The sequence below is a fragment of the Trematomus bernacchii genome, unplaced genomic scaffold, assembly GCF_902827165.1.
Source record: "Trematomus bernacchii unplaced genomic scaffold, fTreBer1.1, whole genome shotgun sequence".
Lineage (NCBI taxonomy): Eukaryota > Metazoa > Chordata > Actinopteri > Perciformes > Nototheniidae > Trematomus > Trematomus bernacchii.
In genome coordinates this window covers 7097147-7124947 of record NW_022987851.1, presented here as the reverse complement: position 1 = coordinate 7124947, position 27801 = coordinate 7097147, and the positions used below count along the sequence as shown (strand labels likewise).

General features: G+C 38.8%; 1 protein-coding gene across 1 annotated transcript; it reads left to right on the top strand.

Annotated features, from left to right (window-relative positions):
• Nucleotides 1-348: 348 nt before the first annotated feature.
• LOC117468904 (SR-related and CTD-associated factor 4-like) lies at nucleotides 349-27665 on the top strand. The gene is made up of 18 exons (XM_034113273.1): nucleotides 349-589; nucleotides 1796-1879; nucleotides 2825-2869; nucleotides 2994-3155; nucleotides 3245-3362; nucleotides 3526-3659; nucleotides 3756-3905; nucleotides 3987-4060; nucleotides 5712-5808; nucleotides 6189-6272; nucleotides 6387-6472; nucleotides 8472-8659; nucleotides 15236-15336; nucleotides 15492-15605; nucleotides 15683-15839; nucleotides 15943-16037; nucleotides 26219-26354; nucleotides 26611-27665. Exons 1-18 carry the CDS (start codon nucleotides 560-562, stop codon nucleotides 27042-27044), a joined length of 2289 nt encoding a protein of 762 aa, XP_033969164.1. The 5' UTR covers nucleotides 349-559; the 3' UTR covers nucleotides 27045-27665.
• Nucleotides 27666-27801: the final 136 nt, after the last annotated feature.

The window sequence follows — 27801 nt, the reverse complement described above, 5'->3', positions numbered from 1 at the left end:
TTACATTCTAATGAAATCCTCAAATAACAAATAACCCTTATTTATTAGAAGGGACATTTACATTTGTTTATAATTGTTTGATCATTTCGGTTGATTCAATGTGTCTCGACATAAATTATCATACATTTTTCAGTTCCTGTGATAATAAAGCCCGTGTCCACTGTCTATAATAATCTGTGTCCCTCCCTCATTAAAAGAAACCCATGAAACCCATCTAAAGCACATCATTCCCACTGCCATTACAGTAGAAAAAGTGTAAAGTGAAATTATTCAATCAACTAAATGGGAGACACCAATTTTCCGATAATCATGAAGGCAGCATTATTACCTCGTGACATTTTACGCTGAAGGACGCAAGGGGTGGAACCGCGAAGCTAGTAGCAACTCTTAGCATAGCCGATCTTAGACTAGCTATGTGAGCGCATTACAACCAAAATAGAGCATTTCAACGTCGTTCTTTATGTTGTTAGATAACGTTATATAACCACACTTGGTTATGATTGGGTAGAGCAACAAAATACAAACGTTCGTCAACTGGTTTTAATTATATCGGATCGTCATGGATGCAGTGAACGCGTTCAACATGGAGGTACAGTTTGCTCGTGTTATAGCCCAGTCCATAGAGCTAAAGACGAAGGCTAACGCAAACAAATGTTAAACGTCAACCCTGCCTTATTTGTCAGATTACTAATCTTATAGAAACCTTAATTAACCTAAGCAATTGATTTGTTCAATGTTGGCTGGTCAGTTAAAGCGTAGCGTCAAACATGGCTTGATTGGATTTGTTAGCTGCTAGCTTAAATCGAGTTCAACGTTAATCTAGAAGGCCTATGATTGTAGTGTCTATCTTAATGTTAACGTGCGACGCCAATAAATTGTCAGGATGTATTTGTGGTTAGGAAAGAAGCTGTATCGCTATATCCCGCTCCCATACAATTATCTATGTGTAAAATAAAGCTGCCGTTAACACTAACTTAACGTCTGCTGGTACCGTTAGCACTGCTGCTAATGTTACTATTTTGAGAGGCATATCAACTGATATCAATAAGTGTTATACTATTGTTGCCACGCTAGGACTCTGGACTGTGCCTTGTTGTGTTATTTGAATGTGTGTGTCGTTAGGTAGGTCATATTAACCTGACGGCTGCTTTAAAAACGTATTGTGATGCTCCAGACACAAACCTACGTACAATTTAGAGTACAAACCGATGTGTTGTCAGACTGGTTTTAACAACTAACATTCATATCATATTTTTGACACATTCTTGAAGAAGTTTAGGTATTTTTTATTTCAGAGATACGGTAATGTTGAAAATTGGCTTAAACATTTGTATTGTATGTTAATAAGCAATAGCTAAACAATTCAGGAGGTCTTCTCTCACACATATACGTCCTCTCTTTTTCACATACTATTTAATATCATTATATAATCTAAGTTGTTGTGTTTTCCCAACTGTAAAAACACAAATCGTGTTATTGTTCTGCATGCAAGACATATTGCTAAATCCCAGTTTTTTTTTTAGAGTGCAACAATCTGTTTTACTTTATGTCAGGTATTCTGGATATGTAGGTTTATGAAAACAAAGATTGTCTTGGCACCTGGAAAAATCGTGTTCAATTATATTCCGAGTTTGCTGTTGCAAAATGTTCTTTTATCAACTTGTGATATATAGTTGCAATTTACAGTAGTTTAGTGGTGTCTGTTACCTGTAGCGTGACATTATCTTTTCCAATGTTTTTTAACACAATTTTTTATTTGAAATGAATACATGTTGTTTTGTTTACATCCAATCAGCTGTTTTCCATGATTGACATGAAGCCTCCAATATCCCGTGCAAAGATGATGTCTGTAACAAAATCAGCCATCAAAGCCATCAAGGTAAAGTGAAATACTGTATGACTGTTGGAATCAACTTATGTTGTTGTCACACATTTGCAGTTAATAACTGACAGATGAGAAGTTTCCTTGTTCGTGCTACATATTTGTATCTTTCTTTATTATCTTTCCATTTTTCTCAAGGGTATTTGATAATAGTTGAAACAGTTTGAAAGCTTTCTTCTCCAAGGTATCATATTTGAGTGAGTGCATAAAGTAAAACAAATATATTTGGAGAAGCCCTTACTTTCTTGCAATCCCAATTTTTGAATTGTCCCTTTTTGGGACGTGATGTTTCCAAAGACATCAATGAACCTAACTTTAGATTCAAGATTCAAGGCTTTATTGTCATATGCACAGCAGCTACAGTGTAGATATGTCAATGAAAAACTGAAGTCCCAGCCGGCTCCTCCAACAATGCAACATGAATATATATAGGACATACAACAGATAAAACCAAAAAAACAGTGCAAATGAATGTTGCAAGATGTGCAAGTGAATACAAATAAAATAGAAATAGTGCAAGAAGAGTCTAGACGCGTAAATGGAATATGATTTATAGATAAATAAATAAATAGCAAGATGCAAACAGATTAATTCTTTATGAAGGCACTTTACAGAGCTCAGGAGTTTAATAGGCTTACGACCTGTGGAATGAAACTGTCTCTGAGTCGGGTGGTTATTGTCCTGATGCTGCGGTATATACCGCCTGCCAGACGGCGGCAGACCGGTGAAATGTGATGTTTATTTGGTCAATTTAGGCAACACATTTGGTATCAATGTACATGATTTAATCACAATATGATTCTATTTAAAGAAGATCAAATATTATATTGAATTTTTGGCCAGCCCTTATTTTAACATTACCATTTTCATCCGTCTATTGTCATACTTTTTGAAGTTGTCTCTAATATACTGTGTCTGATGTTTTTTCTTCTCTTTTAATAGCTTTACAAACATGTTGTCCAGATTGTTGAAAAGTTCATCAAGAAGGTATGTATTACAGTGCCTCTTACTGTGAATTATATTGAACATTTACAAATCAAGTGCACTTTACACTTGCCATTAGTCATGAGATAAAATGAATGAAATGTTTTTGTTTGTGTGTTTCCAATAGTGCAAGCCAGAATTAAAAGTCCCTGGCTTGTACGTGGTGGATTCTATTGTTCGACAGTCGCGTCATCAGTTTGGAGTTGAGAAGGATGTGTTTGGGCCCAGATTCTTGAAGAACTTCACAGATACCTTCCTAAACCTTTACCACTGCTCAGAAGATGATAAGGTACTCCATGGTTGTGCTCGGTATTTTATACAATAACATGTGAAAGGGAAATTTGTCACGTGTGTGATTGCTATTTTTCTCTTCATCAGACTAAAATTCTTCGCGTGCTGAACCTGTGGGAGAAGAATGGTGTGTTCGACATGGACATCATTCAGCCTCTGATGGATATGTGCAATGGAACCATTGTTCCTGCCCCTGCACTACAAGGTAGAGAAAAGCACATGATTATCTTTTTGGCAATTTGGAATGTTTATAAAAAATGTACTGAATGTCGCCTGGAAGTAAAGACAAGTGAAGTTGTAATCCACCGTTTGATGAACTGCATGCAATATCACAAAGATGTGTCAATCTTTTTCTTGGATCTTGACAGTTGCCACTCACCCCCAACCAGAGACACACCTTCCCGTCACTAGTGCCTCAGTTGTGTCTGCTGTGCCTCAGCTACCCACTCCTGATGCCTTAGCTGCTGTGGCCCAGTTATTTCAGTCCCCCCATGGTCTAGAGGTAAGCATACGTCAGTTTAAGTTCTCAGTCAGTTCTGCATAATGAGAAGTACGGCATTGTTTGAAATTTGAATGTCTTGTCTCCCCCTTCTTCCAGCTGCAGAGGATGCTTCAGAACTTCCAGCAGGCAGATAAGACCCGGGCAGAGTCCATCACAAACACCTTACCAAACCCAGCACAGCCCATGCCAGTGGCCCAGCTCAACCCGTACAATGAACACACTGAAAATAGAAACTCTTTAGCTGAGGTAAAAGCATTGCTCAGTGTCACATCATAACCAGCTGTTCTCTTTTACATTTACCTAACTGTAATGTACATTTTTCCTCAGAAACTCCTGGACAGATTTGACTATGACGATGAACCTGAGGATATGATCGCCAAAGAAGGCAGTGCCCAGTCGCAGTGAGTTTCTGGATTTATGCCTCCAGTGAAAATGGACTTTTCAATGTAGCAGGAAACATCTCTTGTCCAGAATTTTAACTTCATCAATTCTGGATCTTTAAATTAGATTAATGAGTAGATGTTATTCAAAGAACTTCTAACCCGATATTTGAATTATTTGTTTGTAAAACCATATCCACAAAGGCTGTGGAGCTGGAAACCCAAAATGAATGTTCACCTGAATAATGTTAATATTAACACCTATGCATGCAAATTAGTCGCTTTTTGGCGCCTCCCGCTTTTTTAGCGCTGATTTGGGTGACTGGTGTAATTCGTGGAGAACTACCAAAACGAAGAGTTTTCGTTTTGGGGGGGGGGGGTTGGACTGACAACTTCTCACTTCAAAAACATTTAAAGAAATCTAGACCGCAAAAGAATGAAACAAGCGAGTGCCTGTTTTTCCTGGCCAAGGACAGGTTCCTTGAACACAACACGAGCGTAACGTGTCATCACGTGGTGTAGTGCTGACGGAGAGCACCGGAACCCCGCTCCAGCACTTCAAATATTGCAGTACCCATAAGGAGCTGTACACATGCCGCAGTTTTTGCATGGCTGTGTCTTTAGTTGTAAGCCCAGTGGCGATCTGTTGTTATTAGCATCTGGTTAGCTAGCTATGCTAACGAATTTAAAGAGCTTTTTCTACAACCAGGTGGAAGATTGCTCTCTCCTGACAGACTGAGAGGCTCAAATAACCTCAGCTCAGTGAGGTTAAGGCACACCTTGATATGATCATTATAGTTATAAAAAAATAAGAGACTAAATGAAAAAACAGGTATAAAATACTATATGACGGTAACAAAAAAGTTGTTAAAAATAACATGAGTACAGTTTGAAAGCGGAGTGATTTGTAAAATATCCATAAAGAAAAAGAAAAATCTGCTTACAATTTCATATGGGTGTTGAGAGATGTATCCATAGATCTCTTCCTTTTGCTCTCAAAGTGCACCAGATTGATGCTTTTAACTTCAACATTTAAAAGAACTGAAATGATGTCCACATGGATAGGAAACTAAATACATCTTGTGTCCATATCTGTCTGTTTTGGTGGTCATGCCACAACCGTGCACATGCATGCATGCGAGAGTCATGTTAAGATATCTGGATTAAGAGGTTGCTTTTTCTTTGCACAGAATGAAAGAAAGGCAAAATGAATGGGCTGTGATTTTAGTTTTTTTTAAGCAGAGGTTGAGTTCAGTAATTTGCACGGCCCTTGGAGGATGTTGTAAAAATTGAAGTGGCCCTTGAGAGGGAAAAGGTTCCCCACCCCTGCTGTAAATAATAATAAAAACCCTTCATTTATAAATTAACATCTCTGTCTCCTATTGATCGGAGTATATTATAAAGAATAGCCAGTTAATTGAAGCATTATTTATAGCACAGGCCTTTGTCAGATGGTACATTACGCTGTTTTTTTTCTGCTTCGAATAGTTCTCTCTTTTTTCACCATACGTGTGTTTGCATCCTTGCCTATGCTTTTCTTGCTTGTCAAAATATATGCCTTGAATAAAGCCTAGATTTATTATTGTTAAGGTGACATTTATTTTTTGTGCTTTACTGCTTTGTAGGTCTTTCATACCCAAACTCACAATTTGTATATATTTTGTCATTACAGAGGCATCCCTGGACATGTGTTTAACCATCTTCCTGGCCAGATGCCCAACACAGATACTGTTCATCCACATATGACGGGACAGGTCGGTGGTGTAGAGGTAACCAAGTACAAGTGCTTTATATAATTACTCAACTCACTTTTCAATATAGCAAAGCTCGCAAACCAGCATGTGCCCACAATTATGATGCCTGTTAAACAATTTGTCCAATGTGGTGTCAGCCAAACGATAAGATAATGATGAGGTGAGAGAGTAATTGTGTAGAACTGCCTTATTTATTTAATCGTTTATTTGGCAGGGGCAATGCACAGTAATGAACACTTCAAACATTAAAATGTGTCAAGCGTAACAGTGCCAGATTTAGCTTTGAGCTAGTTTCCATCCGCAGTCCCTCAGTTAAAGTTTACTGTATTCAATGATTCTGTGGTATCTGTTTTTTTTCAACTATCTTTTGCGGCTGTCTCTTTGTCATCCCTCAGCACGGTGGAGGGTTGAGTCATGATGAACAGCATATGATGAACGATGGATACCGTTCCATAAATGAGGGTTATTCACAAACAAGGGTAAATCTTCACACCTTGTTTAGTTCAACCTGATTAAATGCTCTCCTTAGTGCCATTGTTGGCTCACATTGAATTTGTGAAAAATAAAATTGTGATGTCATCATTGTCTTAAAGGAAAGTTCAAGAGAAGACTCATCTATGAGGCGGGAGGGCAGACACCGAGGCTATGGCAGGAGATCAAGATCCAGATCTGGCTCAAGGTAAGAGGCTGTGTTCATAGCAAATAATCAGTGTAATCATTGTTTATCTTTAGGGCTGTGCATCTTCACTGGACTCACGATTCGATTACGATTATCCTGTCCACGATTCGATATCACGATGCATAACAATGCGTTGCATCCTCCATTTTCTATATTACTGCACATGGCTTCTTTTTCATCAATGAATACATGCAGTAAGATAAATATGAACTCCCTTTTTATTATTTAGAAAGTGCGTCAGAAATCAATAACATAAATGTCTTGACATTCAATTATAAACCAATATTTGTATAGCTATTGTATAGCTCTAGCCTCCTTATATCTGTGTGTGAAATTGTTCCATCCTCAAAAACCAAAAACTAATACTTCTGCAGTCTAGCTGCAGCTTCTAGCATCGGTCTTCTGTTAAAAAAGGACACCGAATGTCCTGAATGTGGCATCACACACATGACTTAAGTCTGAACACAGCAGACAACAGGAGTATTTACAACAGCATATACAAACAGAAATAGTGCATGTGGGTGCACACTTACATTCTCTGTCTTACTGTTACATAAATCCTATTAATGTATGAGATTAAGTGAGCTTCATCATATCTCAAATCAGAGATCAACATTTGTTTAAGTGAATAACGTTTCTATCGGGTCACTATCAGCCTGTCACTCATTATTTTCAGGGGGGGGGCGGGTTTGGAGGAACAGAGAGGAAACGGTGATCGTGGAAGCTTTCCTCCTGCCTTCACAAACTTTACAGACATATTTATCGTCTGAAAATAGCAAGGGGACATTCATACTCTGCAATCCAAGACTTTATTAAATCCACCAAAAACCTGACATGATGGTAACGCGAGTATCTTTCTAAAACATAAATCCATGTGTGTCTCTGAGCCGCAGCGTCACGGACTGATTCAGAGCGGGTCATTCTGCTGTTGGTTCTGGACTGATTCAGAGCGGGTCATTCTGCCTGTTGGTTCTGGACTGGTTCAGAGCGGGTCATTCCGCCTGTTGGTTCTGGACTGATTCAGAGCGGGTCATTCTGCCTGTTGATTCTGGACTGATTCAGAGCGGGTCATTCTGCCTGTTGGTTCTGGACTGATTCAGAGCGGGTCATTCTGCCTGTTGGTTCTGGACTGATTCAGAGCGGGTCATTCTGCCTGTTGGTTCTGGACTGATTCAGAGCGGGTCATTCCGCCTGTTGGTTCTGGACTGGTTCAGAGCGGGTCATTCTGCCTGTTGGTTCTGGACTGATTCAGAGCGGGTCATTCTGCCTGTTGGTTCTGGACTGATTCAGAGCGGGTCATTCTGCCTGTTGGTTCTGGACTGATTCAGAGCGGGTCATTCCGCCTGTTGGTTCTGGACTGGTTCAGAGCGGGTCATTCTGCCTGTTGGTTCTGGACTGATTCAGAGCGGGTCATTCCGCCTGTTGGTTCTGGACTGGTTCAGAGCGGGTCATTCCGCCTGTTGGTTCTGGACTGGTGTTGCTGGAGAAAGCTGCTCCATGTTTGGTGTCGCTGTGCCGATGTCACGTTTGTTCCTTGATCTCTGCGTCACCGATCGCTTGGATATTCGTATGACAAAAAAAAGAAACGTTATTGTCCAGCTGCGGCCGGAAAATCAAGAAGCAACGTTATTACGCTATAATCGATTATGTTCTGTCACTGCATCGATGCAGAATCGTCCGCATCGCGATGCATCGTAGAAACTATTAATTTCAACACCCCTATTTATCGTGGCACATTTTACACCTGCTAAAAGCCTATTTCATAACTACTGTTTATGGGTTTTAAGACAATATTAGATCAACCGTTGCAATAGTCAATGCATTCTAAGTATTAGAGTTACACATCAGAAAGCATGTAGCGGTTATTGAAGGGCAACCCATTATCCCATTACTCTGTCTTCATATTGGACACTACTAAGTAAATGGTGAAAGGATTTCCTCCCAGGAATTTAATTCTATGTGAACAACATATTTCAGCTGGTTTTTGTGTGTGTTTCAGATCTCCCAAGAGAAGAAGGTCAAGATCTTCATCCCGCTCAAGAAGGCCAAGGCACCGGCGCTCTAACTCTCGCTCCAAAGAACAGCACTTGAGATCTCGCTCTGGTTCTCAGGACAGGAATGAAAGGGAGAAGGACAGAGAGCGCAGACAGAAAGGCCTTCCCAGCATAAAGAGCCAGACACTCAGTGGTAAGTGCTAACAGAAATAAACCTGTCAATGTAATTTATGATATATATAAAGTACACAAAACAGTGATTTACTGAAGCACCTTTACCTCATCAAAATGCAAAACAAAGCTACAGAAACACAACATTGAAACCAAACACTTGCAATAGCAAAGCTCATTGAGTCAATGAGTCGCAGACTTCAAGGAAAACTTTATTTCACGTCATTCTAATATTTACTTTTTACTTTTTCTTTAAAAAAATAATGTTGAAGCATAGCACAGACATGTACAGTACAACTGCCAGCGCCTGTTATCTTGCACACTCTGGAGTTGTTTACTTGTCAGAATCCTTTTTGTATTTAGATAAGAAGCGGAACATATGTTTAGGTGTATAAAGTCAACACTATGTGTCAAATAAACATTGTGTACATCATTTCAAAGCTGGAAACTTAAGATTATTTGCGATGCAGCTGTTCACTAATCAGAAATAGGAATTTGCGTATCGATTCAACTAAATTGTCAAGTAGTTTATCAGGTGTGAGAACATTGCGATCCAAGTGTACAATGGCCATTTCAATGCTTTATTATGTGTCATAAATTGTTGCAGGAGTCTTTAGAATTGACACAAATGGTCAGATATTCCTGCAAAATTTCATCTCCACGCTAATATCATATTAAAGTTTTGACATTTGGCTATTTATACAGGGATGCAAACTTGTCACCTTTTGGCGAAAATCGCCGTTTTGAATCCAAAATAGGTCGTTTGTGTGATTCATGTAGATCTGCAATAAAAATATTTTTGGGGTATGGGGGGGGTCTGGGACCCGGAGTAATCTGCCGCGAGCTGTTATGTGCCATCATGACACGCATGGTGTTCTTTTTTTATATATTATAATGAAGCGTGAGCTGTGTGCTCGAGTCTTCCTGCCTGTCGGCTCTGCTCATCGATGTATAATAAGGCTCTGCTGCTCCGCCTCCGCGATGATGGTCTAGCTTCAGAATCTACGGGTGCGTTCGTTAATATTAACTGTGCGGTCCGGAGTCACAGTGGCACAGACTGGACCGCTGGTGAACAGCTGTTAGAACGGGCCGTTCAGGTGTTCAGAGCAGAGCTCCCTGTCGGAGCGGCAGAGCGTGATGTGCACTGAAAAGTTTTTCTGTCGCAATATTATCGTTGAGCTAGCTAACTAGCATACATTGTCACTATCTGCTAACGTTAGCTTTAGCCTTCGTTTTCTAATAGTTTTTTTCATAGGCTATAAACGGAGGTGGTATAAGTATAGATCTTGTACTCGATTAAAAGTAGAAGTACTTAGATCTTGTACTAGAGTAAACGTAGAAGTACTCAGATCTTGTACTTGAGTGAAAGTAGAAGTACTCAGATCTTGTACTTGAGTAAAAGTAGAAGTACTCAGATCTTGTACTTGATTAAAAGTAGAAGTACTCAGATCTTGTACTTGAGTAAAAGTAGAAGTACTCAGGTTTGAGTAAAAGTACCAGAGTGTAGGAACAATCCTGCAATCAAAATGTTCCTCAAATAAAAGTACAAAAGTATTATCATCAAAATATAGTTAAAGTAGCGACAGTAAAAGTAGAAGTACTCAGGTCTTGTACTTGAGTAAAAGTAGAAGTACCAGAGTGTAGGAATACTCTGTTACAGTAAAAGTACTGCATTCAAAATGTTCCTCAAGTAAAAGTATTATCATCAAAATATAGTTAAAGTAGCGACAGTAAAAGTATTGATTGTGCAGATTGGTCCATTCCAGAATAATATATATGATATGTTTTATAATTGATCATTAAAGTGTTCTCAAAGCTGGTAAAGGTGCAGCTAGTTTGAATGACTTTGTATACTGCAGGGTAGCTTGTGAATTTACTCCAGGTGGAACTAAAGTCTGATTTAACACTTGATTATATTTCACATCATTCATCCACATCTGTAAAGTAACTAAAGGTATTACATACATGTAGAGGAGTACAAGTACAGCATTTACCTCTGAATTGTAGAGGAGTAGAAGAACAAAGTAGCAAAGATTGAAATACTTAAAGGGGACCTATCATGCAAAATGCACTTTTGTACGTCTTTTATACATGAATATGTGTCCCCGGTGTTCCAGGGAACTCATCAAGTGTCAGAAAACACAACCCTCTCTATTTTCCTCCATACCCAAATCTCTAAAAATGGGGCTGCAACGGATCTGATAAAAACTGATCCAGATTTGAACATTTCACTGACGTCAGGACGGTGGCGCTACGGCTATTGGGCCAACTCTCCACCTATCAGGGGAATGTGGGGTTGGGCCACGGCCGGCCATTGCCGCTCGAAAGCGCTGGATACGCTGTAGTACATATGCCAGGCCTGTAAGTGGCGCTGTAGTCTGCCACAAAAGCAGCGAAGAAGACTTCCTGCGCATGGTTGCCATGGTTGCCCTTCTGTTTATTCTCCGCTGTGGCTTTTTTTCTCCCTCCCCGAGGCAAGCGTTTGCTCCTGCTGCTGTAATTCAATGCAATCCCTCTCCGTCGAGGCAAGTACTGTAATTCTCTCCGGTTAGTCCACCAGCAGATGACAAACACCCACCTCTCCGCCTCTTCCAAGGAACGAGGGGACCGTGCGGCAGAGTTTCAGTTAGTTTTTTTTTCGCCGGTCAAGATGTCCGTTAAAGTTTAAATCTTCCGGACAAAATTAGAAAAGTGCCGGTCAAAGGTCTTCTTTGTTATTTATTGAGCTTTAAAACAAATGAATAACGACTCTATATAATAATATAATAAAACACGGAGGACGGAGATCTCTTTTTCTCCCCCTCTTCTGACAGCCCAGCAGCTGATCAGAGCACAGAATCAGCCCCCTGCAAAAACAGGGCTGGAAAGAGCAAATGGAGCGAAATGAGGCATGGCTAAAATGCAGGATCTGTTTGGTATTGTGAAAAAAAAACTATATTTATATACTTTATGTAGGTATGGCCCTACAATATATTGTTCAAATATAGCATGATAGGTCCACTTTAAATAAAGTACAAGTATCTCAAAATTGTACCCAAGTATAGTACTTGAGTTTATGAACTTAGTTACTTTACACCGCTGGCTATAAAGATAGAAAGACTAAGCCTTGTACAGAGGCATGAAAATACATTTTCAAAATGCTCAACAGTCCTGCCAAAATTATAAACTGACTGCTACACAATTAAAATAAATGCTTTTATATATTTATATTAGATGTGACTCTTTGGCGTTTCTGTTATTATTAACACTGCTGCTTTAGTTGTTCTGACTGCTAAAATTCTCTGTTATTCCTCATTTTAAAGCTGATATTCCGTGGGGTCGGGGGGCTCGGATCCTTGTCACCTTTTTCATACCTGATGAGTTTGCATCCCTGTTATAAAAGTTGCATTTGGTTATTGGCTGGCAAGCACTTATCATTTTATTTTTAATAAAGTTAGAAAAGCCACGCATTCCCTGCATTACCCATGTCTTTAGTTTGTGGATCTGTAGTTCTATGTAGTTTTAAAAACTGCATGGTTTTTGCCCCAAAATGCATGAGATCTTTCATTCAGATATCTTGAGATTAGAGGTCAACGGACCCCAGTGGATTTGGCCATGTCACTTTTACCACTTTTGCCAACATGTAGCCTCACTCCTGAGCGTTATTTGACCTCTTCCCCAACAAGCTAGCAAGACATGGTTGAACCTTCGAAAGACAAAGTCGAATTGTCCAAAGATCTGCTCCCATCGTCTTTTCCTATCCACTATTCCTTGACCTCTGTGTGAAACGTTAAGGGGAGAATTCAAAAGGACTTTAGGAGAAGAGACTGCACTTTGAGAAGTGCGACTGCACTTACACTGTCCGATGTATTTAAGATGCGCAAGCGGACGTCATAAATGTGCGTCTGCTGTGGGGAAACTACAGTTTTCTATACAGCGGACTACATGGATGTTTAATAAGAACGGCGGACCACTGTAAACGCATCTAGATACTTTGCACCGCGTTCTTGTGGTGTTGTTTTATGCTTTATGAACGGGGACAACAGACATTTCAGTGAAAGAGTAACGTTCATATTTCTCCTTTTGATTATTATAGTGTTGTATGTTCAAAACAAAGCTCTTTGGCAAGTTACCACATACTTTTTAAATAGCTTAAGTACTGTAACTTTCATGATATAATTTCTCGGTCATGATCCGTTGTTTCTGTGAACGGCCGAATGTTGTGTCACGGTAAATGTTGCGGCTGCAAGGCATTGTAGGACAGCATGTTCTCCTTTTCTTTCGTAAAGGAAGGTTCCTAAACTAAAGGAGGTTATAAAGGAAGTTTCAAAGCTCCTTTCCTAGCTCCTTTCCTATCATCTAGAGCAGGGATGGGCAAATGGCGGCCCAGATTAATTTATAATAGGGCTGTCAAGTTAACGCGTTAATAACTTGAAAAAAAAATGAACGCCACTAATTATTTTAACGCGATTAACGCATGTGTATTTTTTGTCCTCGGCCGCCCCGTAGTTTCAGAGCGCATCGAGTTTAAAATACCAGCTTGTAGATGGTATTTTAAACCGCATCAGCATCAGCTTGTGTGTGGAAGTGTGGTCTGCCGCCCGCTTGTGGCAGACCACACTTCCACGCTCACCGGCAGGCCCGGACTGGCCATCGGGAGGACCGGGAGGGTGTGTGTATGTGTGGCGCGAGCGAGGCACACCTTACGTGGTGTTGTTGTTAGCATCTGGTGCTAGCTAGCTGCGCTAACGGATATAAGGAGCTGTTTCAATGAAAACAGAGGAGCGACATTTCGCCGACAACTGCGCCGAGCACTTGACTTTATGCAGGTAGCCAGACAGTGGGACATTGTACGAAAAGTCAGCACACTCGGCACGGATACACGCAACATGATTGCAGCGTCCAGGCAGCTCCCGTTGGAGCATATATGCCTTGAGCTGCACATAGTTCCAACGATTCATCAGTGTCCACACACACACACACACACACACACACACACACACACACACACACACACACACACACACACACACACACACACACACACACACACACTTTATTGTATGAGAGAGGTTCCAGGTTGAATTGAGGCGAATATTTGTAATGTTCAGAGGTTGTTGTGTTTAATATTCATGAGAATATTTGTCATTGTTCAAATGATAATAAACAAACATATAAAGCATATTTAAACCACTCATATGTTGATAAGAGTATTAAAAACTTGAAAAATATCCCTCTAAGGTACATTTAGAACAGATAAAAAATGTGCGATTAACAATGGACAATCATGCGATTAAATATTTTAATCGACTGACAGCCCTAATTTATAAACAACGTAATTAATAAAAAAAAAAAAAAAAATTATTTTTATTTTTTTACTAGTAGTACTGATACCGTCCACTAGACTCCTAGTTACGTCGCGAGCTGCGTACATGATTTCGTTCGGCAGCCAAATACCGCAAAAATAATCTGTGACGTGTTTGTGTGTATTGTGTTTGTTTCCCGTGGAAACACTCACAAGAAACACCGGCTGTTATGCCTGCTGTGACGTTAAGTTGCCGCTTGTAATTATGCCTTTACAAGCTTAGAAGTTGTATTTATCATCTGAATTTGGCTAAAGAAGTTTAATATTCTAAAAACCAAGACTTTGTTTATTTGAAATCAGATGAAAACAAACTGTCACGGACCCTGCCGTGTTATCTATGATTACTATACGCTTTTCATTCATAATTTCAGTAGGAGGCAGGGGGAGCGGCACTGAGGAACAGCAGAGTGCGGGTTGACAGGTGTCTGTGTTGACATTCCCCTTATTGTGCGTCAGCATAGACAGGCTACAAGTGTCTTAGCTAGGTTCAAGTTAGACAACTAATGTCTGCGTTAGTGTTCATGACTTCATGTTTATGTCATCTTAATGGTTAATCTTAATGCACACACATTTTCCGTGCTTTCCAATAGTTTAAAATAGTTTTATTCCACTGTTAAATAACCTGTTCAATACAGACATGCCACTTCTAAAAATTAAATAACATTTCTGTGAACTGACATTTGTTTAGTGAGCTTATTAGAGGATGTTCCCTGGAAGATTGTCAAATGAAGATGTCAGACTTAGTATATTTGTTAATAATGACATACAATACATGGAATTTGTGTGTGTTCCAAGTGAATATGCGGCCCCCTGGTGGCCAGTACATACATTATGTGGCCCCCAACACCATCGAAGTTGCCCATCCCTGATCTAGAGAATTCAAACAGCTCTTATCATGGCTGCCACTGAGGTACTTCCGGGTCATTTCACTCCGTTAGGAAGGTTCCTAAGATAAAATGACAATACAACCGCAACCAAAATGTCAGCAGGGCCCAAGGTTCGTTAATTAAAATACCTAGATTTCCATGGCAACCAACATTTGCCTATCATTTCATTCATTCGGGTTGCCTAGGGCATCTGAGTAATAACCACTAAACAGTTTAAATTTAAATTCGAAGTCAACCATCTCTGACAACATATGCTAGTCAAATGTACAAGTTTTGAGCATTCAAATGTTTATAGAGGGTAGAGTTCAACTCAAATTAAGTCTCTTCCATGTTCCAAGCTGTCGCAAATACAATCTTTTGTCTTCAGTTTGCAGCACTACACTTTGGGTGGGACAGCTAGACAAGAAAACTCAGCAGCCGGACGTGATGTCCCTTTTGGAAGAGTTTGGCCAGATTGACTCCATCAATGTAAGTCTGAACAAATACACATTTATATTTTATTTATATATATATATATATATATATATATATATATATATATATATATATATATATAAATATATATAAATAATCCTTTGTGTTCTTGAGATAAAGTTATCACAATTGACTTTCTTTATTTCCAGATGATTCCTCCGAGGGGTTGTGCCTATATTGCTATGGTTCACAGACAAGATGCCAATACAGCATTGACCAAACTCAGCAGGGGCTCATACAAAGTCAATCAGAAACCTGTAAAGGTACATAAACATTTATTGAATTATTTCCATTGTTATATTTGTTCTACTGGTGATCTTTAACTTTCATTCTTGCTTAGATTGCTTGGGCTTTGAACAAAGGTATTAAGTCAGCGCACAAAAAGTTCTGGGATGTTGAACGTGGAGTTACCTACATCCCGTGGAATAAAGTCAAAGTTGACGAGTTGGAGACCTATCGGGAAGGGGGTATGCTGGACGTGGAGACACTAAATACAGGTAAACACTTACCCATACCTTAAGCATGGCCAATATTTACCTGCTGCTGGCTATTGGACCTTTTTTTAATCTAACGTTATCATGTATGTTCCATTGTGCACAGAGTGGAATTATGGCAAGGACATCAATAACAAGGCAGCTGTAAATGGAGACTTGGAGAGTGTCCCAGCAGATGGAACCGTCACTGCTCACATTCAGGTAATGTTAATAGTCTTTAAACGTTCTTTCTGATCTACATCTGCTCATTTTTTCTGGTATATTGGCCTTGGTATTGGATGCTTACTTCACAAGAGTTCTTGTGGAGGCTGTAAGGAAAATAAATTATTGTTGCATAGAAGTAGTGGAGCTTATCTGAACCACCCACTTATTTTTTTCAAAACCAAGTCACTGCAGACTGCCAACAACTTTTAAATAAAATAGGAAATAGTAAGATGGATCCATACAGGAAAATGTAAAAAATACATCATCAGGAAGACATTCTCTGCCAATCAAGGTTTACACATGGCAGCTGTCTCACGGACCGTCCACACAGCAGCGTTAAAAAATCTTGAAACGCTTCTGCCCATTCACTTTGAATGGGGTGACGTAACTTTCCCTCACTTTTCGCCGAACTGCATTGTGGGCAGGCGAGCGGAGATTTTCAGGATTTTCAGGATTGAAAGTTGAGCAATGTTCAACTTTTGAGGCTGAGGTGGAAGCGTCAGCCAATCAAATCCCGTGTACGCAAATCTGACAGTTCAAGCTCTAGCCAATCAAACGGCGTGTATGCTGGGAGAGACATACCGCAGGTCATTTCCTCATATTCCAAAAAATGGAGGAGAAATTAGCGGTAGGGAATCACCCGGTGCTTTATGACCAGTCCCTATTTACCTACCGGGATATAAACCGGAGGAGCCAGGCATGGAGGGAGGTGGCAGAGATAGTGGTATGTTTTCGCCTGTTTGGGGAGTTTATATCCAGTTTACTTCAAACTTTTTTGCTTCGTATGTCGGGGGCGGGAGATTCATGTGATTGGTTGTTGGTGCCTTGCTCGCAAAAAATCCCCAAGCTTCAGATACGCCCACCTCCAAGATTTTTTTAACGCTGCTGTGTGGACGCTCCGTAAGGCTTCAAAAAACGTTCAATAGGACTTGTATCGTGGACCAGGGGAAATACCCATTCCTACAATATTTGTAGTTCAGTGAAAGCACAGTTGGGTCATACATTACCATCTGAACATTACTGATGCCTTCGCTATTTTAATGTTGAAAGTAAAGGACATTTCAAGCAGATATGCTCGCTATTTTAAGCAAAATACAGATACAAAACATTGACGATGATTTTCAGTTTCAGACGTTTGCCATACATCTGTAGAATTAACTCAGTATTGATGCTTTCACCCACTGGCTTATTTTTGCAAAATCGTTTGAAAACGGACTGCCATCTGGTGTTGAGTGGGGACCTTGACCCTTGTCATATTAAGGTATCTCAAAGCGGCCGTAAACAGTCAAATGTTACAACGTACTGCCCAAGACGTAGAAAACCGTCTCAGTATTTTCAATGCTATCTGAGTATTTGGGAGTGCTGAATTAAAGTGAGAAATTGTCATGTTTGTGTCCTCAATAAATATCACAGTATTTACTCTAAGAGGGGTTTTCATCATGTGACTCATTGTTTACTTACATCATGGGTGGTTTCAGAGTGACAAAATAAAAGTCAAATCTGGTGATTTCTTTTATACATCCGACCACAATTCAGATAAGCTCTTCTGCTGATAGGCATTACATCCAGTAATGCTTATTCACACGTTTCTCTTTTCCTTTTATAAGAATTTGCATCTTCACTCAGTAACCGTGTACTGTGCAGTATAATTTATTCAAATAAAGTGGGAATTATTAAAAACTTTACTGTGGTATGTGTAGACGGAAGCATTTATGTGATCCTTTCTCTGTTCGGTATTTGACCTCTATAATACAGAATGTCTAGGTTTGGCAAGGTTGCCGGTAATTGTTTAAACAATGTTTAGTTTTAGTATCTAATTACAAAAAAATTGTAGAATGACAAAAACATATTTATAATATATAGTTGAGGTAAAATGTGTTTTGGTTGCAATGAGGTGAATCCTAAACTCAAGAATATACCAACTGATAATGAGTTGCAATTAAATTAAAGCACATCTCTGACGGGTCAAAATCTAAGTTTTAGTATTAGCAGTTTTGTAAACATTTCAAAGCCAATTACAAATTCATGACCACATTATGCCGAAAAATCCAGCTGCACTGTCTGCTACCTGCCATACTTGGCGTGCGTGCTCAACGGCACTCCTCTCTGTGAAGAAAGGTTGCTCACATGTCTTGCGGTCGAGGGTTTCTGACTGCTGTCGGCTGCTGGTGGGACTTAAGGGCCTGATTGGGAGGAAGTGTCCAAGTGGGAGACAAGGTAAGCCGAGAGCATCATTAGCAACATGTGCTAAATGTTGCACCAAACCCGTTTATGCAAACTGAACAGGAAGAATGATTTTTGTTTGTTGAGATGTTTTGGCAATGGGAATATTGCCTCACAAAGCAAGGCCGAGGCCATTGTTCAGACCCTGTGTCCATGTAATGCAGTTCATTCAGCAGGTTTCTGTGCTTTACTTTACACTGGACAGTGTAAGACAGGATCTTCAGTGTCTGCTGTTATTTACTCTCCAAAGTCCAAAGCGGCTCAATTACTCAAATCATTTGTGTGGCTCAGTCTTGTATATTAACAAAGCTCAGTCTTCCTGTTGACTTGTTAGCCACCTGATAATGAACAGAAACATTATTTGGCTCTTGTTTAGCTTACTTTAATTCTCAATGTAAAATATGATCAAGAAATAATTATAGCTAAGCCATCCTACAATGGTCTGTTTTTAACACATGCATTTGACCTTAATATTCAGGTTCACACCTGTGCAAGAAAGTCATGGCAAAAGTATTGAGGTTGGAGGAAATGAGTACTGCTCAGGCCTAACCCTATTTTTGATGACAATCTTCTTAAAGTAGAAATCTGTGTTCCTCACACTCAGATGATTTTCTTCTTACCCAACAACCCAAAAAATAGTTTTAGTTTTATTATTGCCTGTGGATTAAATGTTTTTATTTAGATTAACACCATTTCATGGAGTTGCAAGTTTAAAATCTTTCATTGGCACTTACATTTACTTGGATTAACTCTTTGTTTTTGCTGTAATGAAGGGTTGTGCCCAATTGTCAACTTTCTCAATCATGTTATATAAATATGTATTCTGTTTGTGGCCAAAATTGTCCTAGCGACTGTAAAAAATGCATGATTTCATTATTGTTGTTGTTCTTACTGTGGAACCTTTATCATAGTGCCAGGTCAGTGAGCAGGTTCCTAATACTGTGAAACTTCCCCAAACCCTTTCAAATGTCCTCCTCATTGAGAAGCTTTCAGTCCAAGGGACTGGTTTAATTTATTACACTATGCCATGAAAACCTACCCATTCCTCTGCTTTGCATTTGTGTAGTTCTCGACCTGAAGTTTGCATGTAAAAATAACATCCAACATGACCACACCTGCCAGTCACTTTATACTAAAGAATATAAAATATACATGCGAGCAACAGATCTAAAAGCACTGTTTTGATGACTAGAATAATATTATGTCTTCTATGTGTCAGCCATATCTTCAGTCAGCCAATATGTATAACTGAACTTCATCAAGCTCTCCATCTTCTTGAGGTTTGTTTATATTTTATTTCACCAGTTAACAGCTGCCATATTTTCTGTCTAATTATTTGACAAACAAAATGCTAATTTTGAATGTTCGTTAAGTCTTGAAGTGTTAAGCCTCCCTGTTTTTCTGAATTCCGTGCATTATGGGATTCTATAGAAATCTGCACATAGGCCTTCTAAATCCTCAGCATTATCACCTTATTAATTTTGTATCCAACACTACACAAAGTGGTCAGGCAGCCGGTGGCAAACATAATGAACACTGAACTTTCTTTATTTTCAAGGAAATGCCCCTATGATATAATTTTTGGGATTAAAGAAAGGACATTTGTTATTACCGGACATAATACTAACCGCCACCATTTTTGGCAGGTTTGGCCTTTTTGGTGTAGGTTATGGCACCTGCCACGTGAATTGTGCAAATCTAAAGATGTTTTTTCCTTCAGAGATACCTAATTTATGCATATACAGGTTTGACCTTCTGCGCTCTGCCTGTGCACATCATATACAAACCTGCAATTATTGCAGGATTACTTGATCAAGCATTATATAATACTTGGAACGTAATGCAAAACCCTTTAGTTTTCAGTTATCTAGCAATCTATAACATTGTTCAGATCTGTTGAGCATTGTAAGGAGCAGCGACTTATGCTTTGTTTGGCCCGGTCTCATGTAAGTTAACTAAGCCTGCATCGAATGACTTGTATGAAAACACACACACCATTTTGTTCTATGTATGTTGTCGAACACACAAACAGTGCCATGGCACACGTGTAAGTGTCGAGACATGCAGCTCTCCTTTCTTTCAACTCGTCCACACTCCAAGAAAGTGCAATTTCATCAAATTCGCTGCCTGGATGGGGACATCCTTCTGTACCCTGTCTGGCTCTTCTGTTTGTATGGCAGGTTTGGTGTGTGGTACAGGTGTCAAATGACACCTCAACTACTGTGACGTGGTGTGTGTATTGCTCCAAGAGGATGGTGTTTTACTGTCAGCAATCTGCTAGTGCAGCAAATAAGGAGAGAAGTGGGGATGAAAATAAATAATTCACCTTAAAAAGCAGAAATACTCCCATGGACTTTTCTACAGTGGTTTGTGGGAGTGAACTTTGTAAAAATGTCTTTAATATTGGTTTGATTACAAAAATAGTCTCTTAACCACAAGGCTAAGGGCTTGATCATTTATCCTTAGGGTCAGGCGGTCTGATTTTATTCGTATTACCGTGTGTTTCATTGGAAGGTCAGAAGAATAATATCAGACATTTACTTCTAACACTGTTAAAAAAATCTTGACCCAGGATGTTTTCATCCCTTGGTCCATGTTTGGCAGCATATTGAGCGGTTTTCAGTGGAATTATAACCAGACATTACAGGATTGTTCAAGTGCAACTGTTAGCCATTCATCCTACAGGTAACGAGGCATAAGTAAAGTGGATACATCATTTGATTGCAAATGTTGCCGTCCCTCAGAATGAAGTGGATAAGGTAAAAAAATGAAGGTCTAAGCCAAGGGTGTTACTTTTTATTTAGAACATGATAAACAACGATTATGAAAGATACAAATTACTTGTGTAGTTTACATGGTGAGCATATATCATAATGTCACTGAATATTTAAATGGTCCCACTATTATTGTCATTTCTTTACCTTTTGAGAACTCTTTGTTATAGTTAAAAGAAAATCAAATGAATAGATTGCACTTTCATTTGTCAGTATAGCTTTTCACATTTTCTTAATACTTTTGCAAAAACTTCAAAATATAAATACAAAAATATTTATATAATCTTTTTGTCAGTCTTTGAGGGACTGAGAAGGCCCAGTTGAAAGGAGATTATTATATAAAAAACATCAAAATAACATGTATTTTTACCAAATAGCTGCAGAATTGTTACTAATTAAAAAGGGCTTTTAAATTCAACATTTTTAACGTCCTCTAGTCTCTGATTAAAATAGAACATTTAGGAGATTAGGATGTCATGTAAATCTGCTAGCTGCTGCATGTCTTTGTTAAGCTAGATACTTGCATTTAGACATCACAGATCTGACTAAGCCTCTGGTTAATGTATCTCAGTCTGTAACATGGATTATTATATAAACTCTGAACAGTTTTCTCCTTTCAGTCGCTTTCAAGTGAATTGATATTTCAAGAAAAAGAGAGGAACTCTTCAATTACACCCGTCTCACATGAGGCCTCACAAAGGTGAGTGTTAAAGAAATTCTCTTTGGATGTTGGGATTCCAACACTGAGATGACACTGTGGAAAGTAAGGTTCATTCATAATAAAATGGACTTGAATTTTTTTTCATCCCATTTGTTTACTCATAAATAATGTAAGAAATTAAGTTCTAAAGGCCAGTTTATTGTAGAGCTGCCTCATTACCATGTATTCACATATCTTATAAGTAGCAGGTGTAAACAAAGAACAAAGGAATTATACTGACAGGAGTGAAAACACTGAGTTGATACCCGTCAGAGATGAAAGTCTTGATCAGAGATCCAAGGCCCAGCTGCCTGGCTCGTGGGGTTTCCAAATTGGAAATCACGTGCAGGAAAAATGGAGCAGCAGATCTCCTGTATTTCTGCTGATGGACTGAAACACCAGGGTAAGAGCAGACCCATCTGTTGCTATCCCCAGACTACTGACTTCATTAAGGCTGTGTGACTAATGAACTTCTTTCTCTTTATTTTAATTATATGTTTGCAATACCATATTTAAACAGCATCAAATAGGTTATTTTGCTTACATTTAGAAATTACTATTATATTCTGTCATGTTCTTTGTGTGGCTAATTTTATTGCTGCAGGAAGTGTGTGTGTGTATGTGTATATGTATATATATCTTTATATAATAGAGATATATAGTCGACAATAGCCATTACTTTTATACAAGTAGGAATTGTGCTTTTAAAGCTGCTGTATGCAACTTAGGAAAACAACATGCTTTTCAACAGTGCTTACTCCCTTCAAATGAGGTTCACTAATGCAAATCCCAAACTTAAAGGCTTTAAACAAAATGCAGAACATTAATAGACATCTTTTTGTCTTCCTGAGCACAGAACAAAATAATTTGTGTGTTTGCTTCTTTAGTTTCTATTTTGGTAGCTGAGCCAGCCGCGTTTGCATATTAGCACGTGTCCTACAGGCTAGCTAACCAACACCGCTCTGCGCTAACATGGTGGTTACCGCTGAATACACTGTTGTGACCAGAGGTGGCAGTACTGAGCCGTTGCAGAATATTTACGTTAACACTATTAGCCTTGTCAACACTGTTACCACCGTTAGCTGCTAACTGCCTGCTAAAACATCTTCATGTTAAAAGATGTGATTAGGCAATCCACTCCCAGATTCTGAATTAAAGCTATTCTCTGAATGTCGTATATTGGCCGTTTCAAGACACTACGTTGAAAATGTTCAACTATGGTGCCCCCTAATGGCAATACCAAAATGACCATTTTGGAATGCATGTACATCTTCAGCAAGACTAGTTAGCCCGTTCAGGAAAGACTGACAAATCAGGATTAAGGTTAACAGTCGAATAACTAGTCAACTCGAGTCTTTGTTTTCAATAACCATCAGTGTTTCTGCTGCAAATTCTTATTGTTGCATTCTAAAAAAATCCCTAATTCTTTTTTTTACACATTAATTGCCAAAGGTTTAGCTACCAAATAGTTGATTATTGACCTGATTTTGGCGTCTGATGAATTGAGAGATAATCCTTGACAATTGTTGCACCAAGTGGCAGTTCTTCTGATGGCCACTAAATAATGTTATTAGGAAAAAAGATTATTGAAATGAATGTTCTCTCTTAAAATACAAAGAAAGCATAATGTATGTTTATGCACATTTTTACTCTTCATTTTGTGGTGTGGGATAAGTTATTGAATCACCACAAGATGTAGAACATTTCCCAATCCTTGTGAAAATGTGTTTAATCTATGTTGTATGTTGTTTAGGTTTTTTTTTTGCCTTTCTTTTCCAGTCCTAGTAGTCTGTTTTTTTTTTTATCACACATGATTTTAATTTATATTTAAAAAATGTATAATTACTAAAAATGATGAATGTATCTATTCTAGTTAATGGTTACATTATTTTTATTTGTGTACATGGCACACCTTGCTCTGAATAGTCATATTTCACATCAGTCATATTTTAGAATGCTTCATTTAGATGTTTGGGCTGTTTTAGCCTCTAGATGGTATTTTCTCATAGCATTTAACTGATCATAAATAGTCGTAATAGAGATTAATTTCTCCCAAACATTACAAATACGGACATACATTCATAATTCTATGCATGATAAATGTAAGGCTCATCAGTACAGTGATGGCTTTTATCCTCTCATACATGTGATTAAGGTTAGTTGTAAAAATAAATTGGCCCTTTTAAACTAAAAATGGATTATTTTAATTTGCAGACAATCTGATGATGAACACATGAATGATTAAGTGTATTTGTTGTTGTGAGGATTTGGACTGGAAGGTTTGTCACATTTTGAGGGATTACATCATAATGCATTTGATATCAGTATAATGGGTAGGTTTGCTCTGTAGCCTTTGGACCTACAGCCAGCTTTAGCATCCAGGGGAGGATGTCGGGGCAGGAACTTAAGGTGATCACCTTGCAGCATCTGGTAGGCTATGAATTTAAATGTCATGTGCTGGAGAAAAATTAATCTGAGTTAATTATAGATTTAGGGTTGTAGGATGAATGCGTGATGTATGATCACCATCTGAAATGTAATGAGCAATTACAATTGAAATGAATTGTCTTGGTGGACATACATGTTTAAATTGTATTGCAATCAAGCTTTAAATTGTGCAGCACATGTGGCATGACTACATTTCTATTTTATTTATGATTTTTAGCTGCTGTAACCTGTTTTGTTTTTTTTACCATATAACTTGAATCAGTTTACATTTGTAATGTTTGTTTCTAAAGATTTTGCTATGATTTCACTCACTTTGAGTATCAACCTAAATGCCAAACACTGATATTATTGTGTCCTTTATAGGAAATATGATGGATATGTCTGCTGTATATGATACTTCTATATCCTTAAACGTGTCTAGGTTCACTAACCCCTCAGTTATCAGATATAAAATAACTAATTATTTATTTTCAGATAAAATAATGCTTAATCAATACAATTTATTGATGTATTCAAGTCATCCTTTGCAATATGTAGATAACTAACACATTTTCTGAATTTAAAATGCATCAGTACAAATATATTATATAAGTTGAGTTGTATTATTAAGAAAAGTAAGTAATTACTATGGCTTTGCAATGTTTATTTTATTGTATAGCCTAGGTTTTTTGTTTTTTACATCAGGCTATTTAAAATCATGTCAACACATTAGTCAGTTTGGTGTGGTTGAAATGATTGTATGTGTGCATGTTTATGATCCTTTCCTTGTTCAAGAGTATGTGAACTCTGTACCCTCTCAGGCACTAAAACACTTCCTTGTTATGGTCTCCACCTTCTACCTTTACCTTAGAGCAAACCCATTGTGTTTGCTGTAACTCTAAAACTAATTTAATCCTAAAGGCATGCTGGTTGGGACACGGATTTTTTAACCAACATTTTAGATGTGGGTGCTACTGCAGGAAATAAGTGAATGATTCATCATTATTAGGGAGGTGATTTACCTCTGAAAGCCTTTTCAGTTTAACAATTCACCTGAAGTGTCAAACTCTCAGCAGTCACCAACAGCTCCCCCGATTAAAACTCACCACTCTACTGTTACAATTAGCCTCCATAAGGCAACTGTGCTCCCATGTATGCTCACTGTTCTTTGTTAACCTCTATTTCCAACTGTGTTATTGTTGTGTTAAAGCACAGGGTGTCGTGTAAATCAATTGCATTTAATGCTGTATTAGGGTTGTTTTAAACACAAATACAACCACAACCCCCGTTTGTCTATGGTGCTTAAATCCTTTTGTTTTCACAAATGCTGTAAAAAGAGCCTATGGGTATTTCTTGCATAATTTGCACACTATATATGTAGTGTGTGGACTTTATAAATGTATGGGTCAAATACTGCATCTAAACATGCAATGGGTAAGTAACAATACATGTGTGTGGAGACCACTTTTTGTTCCAGCAATTAGCTTCAATACAACATGAAATGTATGGCATTCTCTCGGTCCTGTCATTCATTATTTCATGAACTTAACTCAATATACAATTGAATGTGTCCTGGGCAAACACATTTCATAAAGATGCTTCTGATTCTGACTGGGTAACCATGTTTTATTTGCAAGTACCTTCTGATGCCTTAAGTGACACATTGCATCTCCTTTATTATAGAAGGAAGTTCCTTTAGCCTCTTCAAAATGCACAGATATGTCACAGTGTTGTGTGTATATATATATATATATATATATATATATAGGGTAAAGTGTTTGATAATGTGTTATAGCATTCTCCCCTGAGGACTCAACTGAGAATGTATCCGGAAACTTTATAGAGACTGCACAAAAACAATAATCAAACAATGTGTTCGTTCGTGAAACATGAAAAATAAATACACATAGGATGCAATCAAAGAAGCTACTTGATGCGGTGGAATCCGAAGATGTTCATACGGTTTCTTCTTCCAGTTCGCTGCTTCGTGAGCACTTTCTTGTTTGTTTTACCTTAATCTTACCAGGATTCCTTTGTGTTTCTTTGTCTTCCAGGTACCACCAGTTCTACAGGCAGCACCCATAACAAGTCCACCTGCTTTCCCTGGCCCCATCATGCTGTCCCCTACGGGGCCTCCAGTCGGAGCTCCATTCATCCCCGCAGAGTTTGATCCTACAAAGTTGGCACCAGGTAAGACATTTATAAGGAACAAAAGTGTGTATTTGCCAAGCATCCTCTAAAGGGGAGATGTGAGTGCAGACATGTTTGTTTAAAACAACTTCTCTTGATGATTATATGAAAAGATCTGTGCTGCAGTGTTGTCATTGTTCCTGGCTTGATGTTATTACTTGAAACGTTTGCTCTCTAATGTGCTTTTCCTTTGTAATGCCACAATACGTGGCTTCCCACTGGGGATCAATTAAACGTTATCTTACCCTCTTTGCAGCAGGAAATGGAAAACCTCCAGAAGAGCCCACCATGGATTCTAAAGGAGACAAAGGCGAACCCTCAGATCTGGGCGCAGACATCAAGCTGGGGTCCCCTACTGCACCAGTGATGACCTTACCAGGCCCAGGTGTCATGCAGGGGCCCAGACCGGGTATGCCCCCTATGCAGCCTCCTCCTGGGATGCCGAATCATCATCTACCTCCATTCCTCTCACCCCCAAACATGCCACCCATGCCCCCACATATGATGCCTGGAGGACCCATGTTTCCACCGAATAGGTTCAGAATGCATATGCCGTTTCCTCCTCGTGGCCCTCCTTTCCATCGACCTCCGCCTATGGGACCAGAGGGCATGAATGACACGGAGGGGAGGCATTTCCGAAACGGGAGGGCAGGGTTTGGGTGCCCCCCCTTCATCAGAGGGAGGTGGTAGAGGTCGTCTGAATGAAGAACTTAAGGAAAGAGGATGCTGAATCACTGTGAGATACTGTTAAGTATCAGGACACCTGGTTCAACAAGGACGTATGTGAAGATTTGATGGTGCATGAACCTATATTTTACACCAGAAGAACCTTTTCTAAGTGTCAAATTAACACATTCAGGACACAGTGTTCTGAATGTGGTCCATGCTCACTCAAGTTCACCAGAGAAGAAACTCTTTGTTGTAAATACTGTATGTGCTTCTAGCTGTTTGATATCTTTTTGTATATTTTAAGTTGTGTAGTTAATGCTCAAGTCTAATCTAAGTAGTTGGAGGTAAAAGGCAAAGTCTGTATTTTTGAGCTAATTCTGATACCTGAGTTTTGTGTATGGAAGGAGACTGTACAAATCAATGATTCATACCTTTTTGGTATTTTGTTTTTACTAAAAACATGCCTTTGTAACACACTGATGTTTAATTCTTTACCAGAGAAGTTGGATTTCATTTGAAGCAGAAGAAGATTTGCTGTCCTGCCAGTAGAGGGTAGAGTTAACCCTGTTACCAAGGCCGACCTCTGTTGTACATCTTGTAGGATCATGTGCAGTGAATATAAAAAAAACTGGTACTACCATTTGATCGGGTGCTTTTTTGTGTCATTCAAACTTACATGTTTAATATTTTTCTCAGAATACTGATCTGTGTTGATACATAGACCTGCATAAGATTTGAGATACTTGCGAGTTCATGGCTACTGTAGACAATGTTCTTG